Raw genomic sequence first — 11446 nt, forward strand, 5'->3', positions numbered from 1 at the left:
CTTGCCAGGCCTGATTCAGACTACCGCGCAATTGGCAGGACTACTGCGACAGCCTCCTAACCAGTCTGCCTTCCTGTCCAGTCTTGCTCTTCTAATTCTTTCTCCAGAGATCTGTCTAAATGGTAAATCTGATCACGCCCTGCCTGCCTCTGCTTAAAACCCTGTTAATACTTGTGCACTGCTTTTAGGGTAGATGCTGAGCTCCTTAACATTGCTTTCGACTTAGCCCCTGCCCAGCTCTGCAGAGGCACAGCTTGCCTACATTGCTTCAGTCCAGCCAAACTACTTGCATACCAAACCCTGCCACTTATTGTCTTCAGGTATTTGAGTAGAGCACCTTCCCTCTTCTTCACCTCCTTGGCTTGCCTTTCAGGTGTCAGCTAAAACATCTCTTCCAAAAGCCTACGCCAAGACACCCAGGAATAGGCTGATTTCCTCATCACTGTTCTAGGCTTACCTCATGATCTTTTACCATTTATCTTGATATTGCCTGCTTATATTCATTTTTCTCTCCAGGCAATAAGCTTCTTGAGGGCTGAAATTATCTCACTTGTCATTGTCTTCCACCCTAAAGATACTCAGTAGCTTCTGAAAAAGTAAATGACACATGACCTAATAAGGATGATCAGTGGGAGTTCCAGGGGGTGTATTTCTAGGCTATATGCTGAAGAACTAGCTAATCACTGGCGATTTCCCCAAGAGAAGCACACTGACCCATGCGGCACCAGCATTCCTGAAGGTCTCCAGGCAGAACCTTCAGTGATAGCATGTTGGAGGATGTGTCCCTAACTCTCTTGCTATCTACAGAAAATGGTGAGAGATCTGGTTGGCATCTTAGCCTTTGATTCCTTGCCTGTGAAGTAGAGACACTGGGCTGTCTGCTTCACAAATTTTGGAGGACCAAATGAGATCACATACGCCAGGTACTTTACAGAACCCTTAAAGTCAAGCAAACCCAATTAAACCATTTAACTTAAAGGTTTTGTTTTTTTATTAGGAACCAGGGGAATGGGCTGCTAATCCCTCTGTAACAGTCTAGAGGTCACCAGGCCCAGGGCGGAGCGGCTGCTGCAAGTGCGGTGGCGTGCTCAGCTGCACCTGCTTCAGGCCTGGGAGGAAGGTGGTAGCAGCAACGGAGCATGGCAGGAACTGGTGTAGCCCAACTCAAGAGCCTGCAGAGCCTTCTACCATTCTCCCAGCTCTACTCGAGGCTGGAGCATTTCAAGAGAAAAAAATATGGCTGGAGGAGAGGCTGCAGCAGCGCTGTCTGAACCCCTGGCCTTGCTTGGTACTCTGTCACTTGCTTGCCCGCCACTCTTCTTGCCGTTTAGTGATTAGGTATTTGAAGAACTCATACACAGACCATGCGATGGCTGTAGAGGGGATCTGGTAAATTACTCTAGCCTGCACCCCGCGGAAGTAGGCAGTCACCCCGCCTACTTGATACACCGTCCTGAAGGCACTAGCCATGCCTGTGATGTGTCCTGTAATGTTTGAGTTCAAAGCCAAGGATTCCTGGGTATTGAGCAGTGTTTTGCAAACATCCAGTGGGGTTGTGGCGGCGGCAGCTACGGCTCCTGCACAGGCTCCCGAGAGGACATGGGAGCCAGGGTTGTACCGTCTCTGAGGGTTAAAGTGCTCCTGCAGAAATTCATAGGTCATGAAGTGAATGGCTTGGAAGGGAACATTCATGGTTAGCTGGGTGGTGTAGCTGCGGTAAAAGGCTCCGGCCCCTTCATTTTGCCACACTGCCCGTACACAGTCTGTCACCCGGTGATACGGTGAGTTGTACATCTGCATTCTCTGCTTGATCACTGGAGTTCCATAGTGAGGGGGAAGGAAATGGTGACAGCAACACGCCAGTGACCAAGAGTGTCCAGATGCAGGGTGCGGAGTCAGCATGTCAGCCAACAGAATGGAGAGAGGGAGAAAACAAGTATCAGTGAGCTGCCAGTGAACCTGGGAAGTTCATGTTTCCTTTTTGTGAGGGCTGGGGAGGCAGAGCATTGGGAAAGAGTCAAACAATGACTGGGGAGATAGCTCAGCGTCACAAGAACCTGCCTGGCAAGCGCAGGGTCCCGAGTTTGACCCCCCACCCAAAAAATTAAAAAAATAATGGGCCTATTTCCAAGAATATTCTTTAAAACCATCCAGTTAACACACCGGATAAACCTATGAGTTAGTAACACCAGAGGGTCTTCCTCAAATGAGTATCTCTTATTATCTTACACTTTCACAACTACCAACAAGAAATGATTTAGTGGCAGGGAATACAGTAATGAAAATGGAGCCTTGACAACACGAATCCTCTGGTACGAGGAGTACCTAACTCTTAAGAATGTGACAATGGTTATTTTCCAAAAAGGGAAGAACAATTGCTACCAAAAAGAAAATTCTGAGCCAAAAGAAGAATATAACATGGGCTCGGGAGATAGCCTAGTGGAATAAGTGCCTGCCTGGCAAATGCAAGGTCCTGAGTTCAATCCCCAGTACCACAAAAAAAAAAAAAAAAAAAAAAGAATATATAACATGGCATAAGTTCTGTGGATCTCCAGCTTAGCTCTGACCTTTTTAACCCCCTTGTCGTGCCCAGACAAACACAGAACTAGAGCGTATGGAACATCACACACACTATCGCTCCATACTTATTTTAGTGCTGCATCTTACAGTGAGATGATTTTGGAGAATTTACTTCCAACTAAAGGAACACCTCAGTGCAGAAGTACAAGGCCTGAGCCCTGTAATCCTGCATGCCTATCTCAACTATCTTCACGTCAATAAAGCAAACTTTTGGGGTTGGGGAGATGGCTCAGTGGAATAAGTGCTTCCCTGGCAAGTGCAAGGGCCTCAGTTCAATACCCAGTTCCGCCAAAAAATAAAAAAAAAAAAAAAATAATAATAATAATAATAAAGCAAACTTTTAAATGTCAAAATTCATCTTCATCTCCTTGGCAAATGAGATGCCTTCATCTCCTTTTAAGAGATCAAGTATACTATAAAGGGAGGTCCAGGGACAGGCCACTACAACCCTCTCTTATTTCCAGGGCAGCCCCCCAAACAAATTAAATCCCAATAAATAAGCTTTCGGCCAAAGGGGGTTTCCCCAGTAGTGAAATAAGGAGGGAGCGCCCTCTAGTGACACAACAAAACAACAGGACCTAATTTCCCACCCAAAAAGACTGCGCTCTAGCTTTTTTCTACCAACCATAAACAAAGCAAAGACCCAGACATGCAGGCGCAGATGACCAGAGGGACAGGATGAGGAGTCACTACCTTCTGCGGGATTCATGGCTGCATCATGAAGTAATGTTGCCACACACCCGGCCGCACCTGCAAAGGAGAAAACAACTGCCACATGTAAGGCCAGGAGGGGGTGACCAATTCGCTGAGGGCCTCAAGTGATGGGGAGTGACCATGCTAAACCACAATGAACAAAGGAATTGCTGTTAAGAGTCAGTCCAAAAGAAGAGAACCGAATACTCCTAAACACCTGTTCCAAAAAAGGAAGAGATTTTGTTCCATACCAATCTAGTAAGGTCATCAATGTATACTCCACACCCACAACAGGAAAGTCCAGAAGAGGCAAAGAAAACTGCCCAGATTTTATCAATACAGACGATCTTAAGAATGAATACATCAGCCAGATGTGGTGGTGTACACCTGTCATCCCAGCGCTCGGGAGGCTGAGGCAGTAGGATCACTGAAAGTTCAAGGCCAGCTAGACTACATACAAGTTCAAGGCCAGCCTGAGCTACATGGCAAGACCCTGTCTCAAAAAAAAAAAAAAGTCAGCATATGCCCCAGAGAGGAAGTAGACACACTACTGCCAGAGGCTGATGCATCAAGTGTGGCCAGTGTAGGAAGCACACAGGATTCGTGTGGTGAGACCTCCACAATAAAACCCTGCCTTCAGTGCTGCTGCCCTTAAGCTGTCCAACCCATCTCCACATGTCAGCATTTGTCCACCCTGATCTTCCCCACTCAAAATGATTTTCAGGTAATCTTGAAACCCGGACCTGCTATCCCTTTCTTTGCTTTCACCCTCCCTCCAACCTCCTGCATTCTCATCACCTGGCCCCACCCCCATTCACTTGTCAAGGTTCTGTCAAGTCCCCACTGACAAACTGCCTCTGGTCAGCTGGGATCCTGAAAAGGTGAGGCGAAGAACTGCGGCTCCATTAGTGTCTTCCTTGGGTGCCTGGGTCACCTCCAATCCTGCCCTGAGAGGAACAGGACACCACCCGACTATCGAGAAATAAACAATGGAGGCAGTTCAGTGTGCACAGTTGATGCCAAGGAGGTGACAGGAAAAAGTCAAGCTGCCAGGTAAGGGAGAATACTGTAACCCTTTGTTGAGGTGCCCCAAACGAGGAATGGGGTTGAGGCAGAACATGAGGTTGTCTGAGAACATGAGGTTTGGAAGTCCCTCCCTATAATCTGGCCTACCCCAGCCCAAAGTTGTAGCTCCAAACCATGCTGAGACCAGGAAGCACGGACAGCAGCAAAGCCCAAAGAGCTGGGAAAGTGGGGGGACCAGCACAGGAAGGCTCAATACCATTGGCAATATGGCTATTGCCCCCTGGGTGGATTACATCACTCAATGTCTTTTTCAACTTTTCGTAGCAGGCAAAATAGAGGGCGTGGGCAGGCCCTGCGCCTGTTGCTGTGACGTTCAGGCCCCGCATGGGCCTCCATAGGCCCTCCGTTCTTATAATCCTCCATAGGGCCTCCAACACATTGCGATAGCGGGCAGCTGGGTCAGGCTGTAGACTCTGCATCCGGGTCTGAAATCACAGCAAGGAGAAGTGCAGTGTCAGTGATGCCAACTTCTCACTTCCCCTGAACACGGGCTTTGGGAACTGGGCAGGCCTTCCAGACAGAACTGTGCCAGGCTGTAGAAGTGACACCCGGCACCCAACTTCACATCTTTCCAAATCTGTGTCTTACTTCCCAAACTTTGAACCTTTCCTGTTCTAGTTATTTGTGACCCCAACAATGGAACATTGTTACTTGCCCTGAGAACATCACTACTTACTGATGATTCATTGCTCCAGCAATAAGTTTCAAGCCTGTGATGCAAAAGTTGCTTTTGTGTCTTAATAAACTGGGCTAAGAGTTTCTCAGATGGATTTTACTGAGCTATCTTCCTGGCTCTCTCAAATGGATTTTAAATTCAAGTACTTACTCACCCTACCATATATTTCACGTTTTATTTCTGAACACCAATCCTGGCCCTACTTCCTGACCACACAATATACTAATTAATGAGCTGGCTCATCTTTTGATACCTTGTCAGATTATTTGCACTGTCAGCTAGGCCTATAAACTAAGTCTTGGCAGGAGTGATACTCCTAATAGACGCCACTCTAGTTTCCTGGGAAAGCAAGTTTTCCCTGAAAATAGGAAAGTGGAAAGTGCTTAGTTGGAAACCAACCTAGTCTCTAAAACTAAAGGGCCTGTCAGATCTCTCTTCTTTCTTTTGAGACAGGGTCTCACTAGGCAGTTCAGGTAGGCCCTGAACTCACTGTGTAGTCCAGGATGGCCATGAATTCATGCTGATCCTCCTGCTTTGCAAGTGCCGGAATTACAGGCATGTGTGACTATGCCCAGCCCCAGATATTTTTTCTAAACGGACTAAATCCCCAAAGTGGCACCAGTAAATAAAATCATTTCCTGTGAAATAAGACCCTTGGAATCTCAGAAAGATTCAATGACCAGAATAAGTTTATGGTAGGTAGAAACTTCTGTTATTCCCAGAAAATTTTGAAATTTAGGAAGTTAACCTCATTTGATACATTTCAGACCTTTCCTGTGTAGCTCCCCAGAAGTCTCATCTACCAACCCATTTCAGTTACAGTAGCAGATACTAGTAATTTGAAATCAGAGTTCAGTGTCCAGCACACAGAAACACTTAAAATTTGCTTGTTTAATGAATATTTTACCATATAGCTATGTGTGTACTATTTCAGAAAATAACTACGGCCACTGCTGAGCAAAGAGGGTGAAAATGATGCCCAGGTAGGTTTTTTTTTTTTTTTTTTTTTTTTTTTTTTTGCAGAACCGGGGATTGAACTCAGATCCTTGTGTTTGCCAGTCAAGCACTTATCCTACTGAGCCATCTCCCCGGCCCCATACCCAGGTAGTTTAAATGCCTTTGTTCTAATCACTAGGTTCAGTCTGGATTTAAATATTGAGCTTTCTGTTGACCAGCTGGAATCCAAGAATAACACCCTTTCTCAAAAGCATGGGAGAAAAGAAACTAACCAGATGAACAGGTCCTAGTTAGCCACAAGCAATCCACATTCTTTTAGAATTTTCTGCTATTTCCTACCAACACAAAACTGCACACTTAAAAGGTTAATTATTGGATGTTCAATTAGAAACACATTATCAGTGATCGCAACTGACGTTCTTTTCCATTTCTCAAAAACATTCCATGGTTTTGCAATAAAGGATGTGCTGTATTTAGCGGATGCGTATTTAAACTGAGCTTGGTGGCTTAACAATTAAGTTTGTCTGAAATTGATCTTGTTCAGGGGAAATATACAGAAAAGGGCTGCTTTGCTGGAGTCAATGGCACATTCGGCAACCAGGCCTCAAAGTTCTGGCCTCACAGGCCTGGAACTCTTCATCCCCAAGAGAAAACTAGACTGTGGGCAAGTTACTTTGAGCAACTTAGACACCAACCTAAATTTAGCTCAGCAATATTAACTCAGTGAAAATACTCACTTAGGTAGAGAACTTGAGCACAAGTCATCACAAAAATAAAAATATAGATGGCCGAATTTGCTAGCAAATAAAACTACCTTTCACAAAAAGATGACATCTCTAAAAATTTATGAAAAACCACTGCCTGGCTTTGATGAAAGCCAAACTAACAGAGAGCTAAGTGGCTTGTTAAGACAATCTATATCTAAGTCAGAAAGCTTGAGGTAAGTTCCAGCTTTGCCAGCATTGTTGGGGGGCGGTGGGTAGAAGACACTGAACTCAGGACCTTGCATTTGCCAGCAGAAGCTGCACTGCTGAGCTACATTCTCATCTTTGCCAGGTTATTGTTTTCAATGTGTCACTAAACCACTCTGAGCTTCAAAGTTGTCGTGTACAAGGCCAAATGGCTGGCTTTTCAAGCTACTAAGGGGATTAAAAGAAATAAGGCATGTAAAAACCACCGGCAATTCAGAAGGTGCTATAAACAGAAGGCCTTTATTATATCAAAATAAGATTCCAAAAATTGTCAGGTCATGGCAGCACTGCCCCTCGTATAAATCAGGTTCGGGCAACTAACTGGTCCTGAGCAACTACTAAGTCAGGTTTAATTTTGTACTTTTTTTACTTGGAAGGCTTGTGAGTCACACAGATTGGATTCAAATCTTGACTGCCACTTACAACTGCGACCTTGGACAAGTTAGTTAACTGCTCTCTAAATCTCCTTTCTCTACCTATAAAATAATGAAAATGGTGTCTATTTCATTAAATTGTTTCAAAGATTAAGTGAATAAATATATGCAGGGTATCGAAGATAATGCTTGGCACACAGGAACAACTGTCATTTATTGAATATTTTTTTTTAATTTATTTTTTTTTAATTTTTTTTTTTATTTATTTGAGAGAGAGAGAGAGAGTGGTGTGTGTGTGTGGCCAGCTGAGCCCACCAGGGGGCGGGGCTGGCTGGCATGTGGTGCTGGGGGATTGAACCGCGGTGCCTGATGCTTTGCCAAGCTTGTTCTAAGTAGGTGCTTTAGACCACTGAGCCATCTCTCCAGCCCTATTGAATATTTAATGATCATTATCACATGCAAGAAAATCATGCCAATGTTTCCATTTCCCAACTTTTCACTAGTAAATGTGTCTAACCACTTATAGCTCGAATTTGGAAAAGATTTCTCCCCCTGCCTTTTTAACTTATTGGGTAAATTCACACTTGCTTCACAACTGCAGAACAAAAAAGGGCAACTTCGTAGTAGATGGGTCCTTAGATGATTTTGACGATTCGGAATGCTTTGGGTTGAGGAGCTTGTCCCTGATAGTCTGATGCTTACTTCTGAGGGTTAGAATAAGAGACTAGGATTTGTCTGGGTTCCCAAGCCTCCCTATTTGATTATGGAAATAGATGTGAGGATAACCATGGCTCGCAAGGCTGTGTTAACTTCCCATGACCCCTCCCAAGGATATTTTAAGTCAACTTGACCCTGATAAGTGGCTGGGAATACAGAGGCCTGCATGCCAAGCGGCAACATCAGATTTTACTTGCAAATATTGCGGTTGCCCTTTAGGCTCCAAACCAGATAAAGATACCTGCCTCCTGTTTTAGGGTAAGCTTGGGCTGGTTTTCTTTTCCACCATCCCTTTATAGTAAAAGCATAGCTGCCAGGGGAGAAGTGAACTGAGAAGCCCTTTCCAAAGGACAGGCTAAGACTCTTGCTTTTATGCTCGCACAAAAGCATTTAACACAGAGACACTAATTCATACTGGTCTCCCCTCTAATCATTTAAATCCCAGAATTAACAACAAGCAAAAAATGATTCTTCTAAGGTAAGCTTTTGTATTTTAAGACTTCTGAGCATTCTTCCTTCCTTTCTTTAATGTAGGGCTTTGAAACACAATTGTTATGTTCTTACAACATAACAATTTTTAAAATGAAAATTCCAAAGCTTATGTAGATGACTAAGGACTGCTCTTCAAAACAGCTATCTTGGGAGGCTAGAAATGACTTATTCCAGTATTGTTGTGGTTATGCAAAACTTTCTGGAACTCTTTTATAAGTATTCCTTAAATGGGTTTGTAGGCCCCAAAAGTAAATCAATCATTTTGCTTTGTCCCACTTTACCTTTGATCCCAAACAACATTACATATTCATTTTGAGTTCTCTTATTTTCTGTATTTGATCTCGAGTGGTCTCTGTTCCTACAAAATCAATCATTTAACTGATTTATTTGTCCTAGGACAAAAATCTGCCCCTATTGAGGATATACACCTAAACATTCTGCAAGCATTTTTAACAGGAATTTATAAAATGCCAAAACAAGAACATTATGTAAATATACAAAGTAAAGAGTCAGCCTCCAATTGCAGATGTAATGAGCAACAGTTTAAACTGATAATTTGTGATAATATTCAGTCACATTATTACATTGTACTTTCTAAGCCATTGAATACTGTTCATTGCTTTCTCTTTTACTTAATGCTCAGCCCTGAAGCATAGCACCCTCTACTCTGCACTCACAGCAGAAGTGGAGTGAGGTTACTCTGCAGCTAGATCACACTAACTTCTGGATATGTAGCATTATTAACTCCCAGTCATTTAACATACAATCTTATATAACCACTGGAAGCTTTGGTACTTATATATTTTACATTTCAATAGTTCTTTCACACAGGTTTTACTATTTATTTCAGTTGACATGAACATTTAAAATTCTAATGTCCACCTTAGCCAAGTGTATTTAAACCGTCTTCACTTGATATGGTCTTTGTTCGGAGTTCTAATATGCTAGAATATTCATGCCAACTCAGTGTCATTTCCAAAGCCTCAAGCACACTAGCCCTCTTTCCTCACCGACATTAATGAAAGCACGAAATGGCACTGGAACCCCAGAAAAGCACAAGAGACCTACTCTGTATGGCTCTAGTTGATACTCTCTTCTCCTTTTGAATACACAGTATTTTCCTAATGTGAGAAGAAAATGTACATCAAAGAACTGCTAGGCCATTGACTGTTATCATTAACATGTAAAAGGAAGCACCACTCTTACCATATTTATTTCGACAGTGCCTTGGAGCTTACTTCCACCTAAGTTTAGAACTCATTTGTGGTTAGCGTCTTTACTAAGGTACATAGATAAAAACTACAAAGAGCCATCTTTTCCCATCTTCAGCCAGCTTTCTTCAGGAGAATCTCACTTCTGTATCCATTAATCATCCTGTTTGGCTGTGGACGCAATTAGTTTTACTGTCACGCTAATTATGTCATCTGTCTCCACTTACGTTTACTTTCTAACACTGGCACACTTCCCTTCTAGGCAACATTTCCCTTTCTGTCAACTTTAGGTGCCCAAAGAAATAAACTAGCAGTTTCACTGCTCTTGCGCGGAGCCTGATGTACCTACCCCCTGACCTGTCTGAACCCCAGCTCAATTTTTATGATCAAGAAATAGGTGGGTCATCACACTTGCTTCAGAGAAACCTTTTCCTGAACACGATCTTTCCCATGTGACTCCAGTCTGGACCTCTGACTTCTGACTGTGCAATGATTTCCACACACTCATGGGTTAAGATTTAATGTGTCTTTTATCTAGCTCAAAGAGCCCAGAATCCGGTTCCTGCCCAGTAACTTTTAAGGGAAGATACAGCAAGAAGCCTGTAAAAGCACCAACCCGAAGAACATCTCAAGCGTTCAGATCCAGTCTGATCCATGCTAGTTGGCTTCACTTTTATAGTTAGTAGCACTTACCTGTGCTTCGGGATTTCCCCATCCTACCCTAGTTGTGTTTAGTCCCAGCCGGGATCCAGGGCTGTGGCTGATAGATTTTTGATCCTGAGTCCCGTTTCAGATCTCACTGACGGTTAGAAATAGGTCCTGGTTCCTGACCTGGGCTCAACTCCCAGCCGGGACCTTGCTGGTATGGAGTACTGTATCAGTTCGAATCGTGTGGTTAGTTGGCAGGAGCCAGGAAGTAACCCAGTCGGCTCCGGCTCTCAGCCGGGATCCTGGCTCTAGAGTGGACAGAGTCGGACCAGCCCCAGGTTGTGTTCCGAGCCCGGTCCAGGTCTCACCTTGACGCAGTCGATGGGATACATCACGCAATGCTCCAGGATGCCTGCCACGGCGCCCGCCACCATGTGCGTGGTGACAGTGGCTCCAGCCGGCAGCGCCTCGTAGTCCGGGCCGGAGTCTGGATCCTGCCGAACCGGGGGCCTGCAGGCCCCGGCCTCCCCGCCGCCGGCCCCCCGGCCCACGCCCCGCTGCAGCCACCCGTCCAGCAGCGCCGCTTCCCCGGGGCTCCGCCCGGGCCCAGCCGCTGGTCCCCCCGCCACACCGCCTGCACCCCGCCCCTCCAACTCCATCCACCCGGGCCAGCCGCGGCGCCCACCCTGCCGCCCCCCGGGCCCCTTGCGTCCGCCTCGCCTCAGGCGCGGCCCAGAGAGCCCCGAGCCTCTGGCTCCCGCTTGCCCGTGGACACGCCCTCAGCCACCTATTGGTGCACAAGCTAACCTGGCACCACCTGTTTCCTGACGCAAGGAAGCTGCGACATAGGCATTCGTGAAGCTGCCTGTCACTCTTCTGCCTTGAGGCGTAGCTGCCGCCTAGGACCGCCCCCCTTCCTCTTTGATCTTGGACGTTCTTGTTTATTGGCCGCTGATTGGCCAGTGTGGGCGATTAGCCCGCCTCTGACTTTCCAGGGGCGGGAGAAACTTCAGGCTGGTCCTCCATAGGTTCCGCACGCTG

At 45.4% G+C, this 11446-nt stretch overlaps 1 protein-coding gene across 3 annotated transcripts; it reads right to left on the reverse strand.

The window, feature by feature from the left end:
- Positions 1 to 967: 967 nt before the first annotated feature.
- Slc25a28 (solute carrier family 25 member 28) lies at positions 968 to 11144 on the reverse strand. 3 transcript variants are annotated; one of them, XM_004625539.2, is made up of 4 exons: positions 10774 to 11144; positions 4556 to 4784; positions 3274 to 3330; positions 968 to 1814 (listed from the first exon to the last, which is right to left on the reverse strand). In XM_004625539.2, exons 1-4 carry the CDS (start codon positions 11062 to 11064, stop codon positions 1297 to 1299), a joined length of 1095 nt encoding a protein of 364 aa, XP_004625596.1. In that variant the 5' UTR covers positions 11065 to 11144; the 3' UTR covers positions 968 to 1296. The 3 variants fall into 3 exon arrangements, with proteins under 3 accessions (XP_004625596.1, XP_023564836.1, XP_023564837.1); XM_023709068.1 differs by lacking the exon at positions 4556 to 4784 and having other exon boundaries at positions 1162 to 1814; positions 10774 to 11143; XM_023709069.1 differs by lacking the exons at positions 4556 to 4784; positions 10774 to 11144 and adding an exon at positions 4447 to 4548 and having other exon boundaries at positions 1162 to 1814.
- Positions 11145 to 11446: the final 302 nt, after the last annotated feature.

The sequence above is a fragment of the Octodon degus genome, unplaced genomic scaffold, assembly GCF_000260255.1.
Source record: "Octodon degus isolate 3935 unplaced genomic scaffold, OctDeg1.0 scaffold00010, whole genome shotgun sequence".
In the NCBI taxonomy this organism is placed as follows: Eukaryota; Metazoa; Chordata; class Mammalia; order Rodentia; family Octodontidae; genus Octodon; species Octodon degus.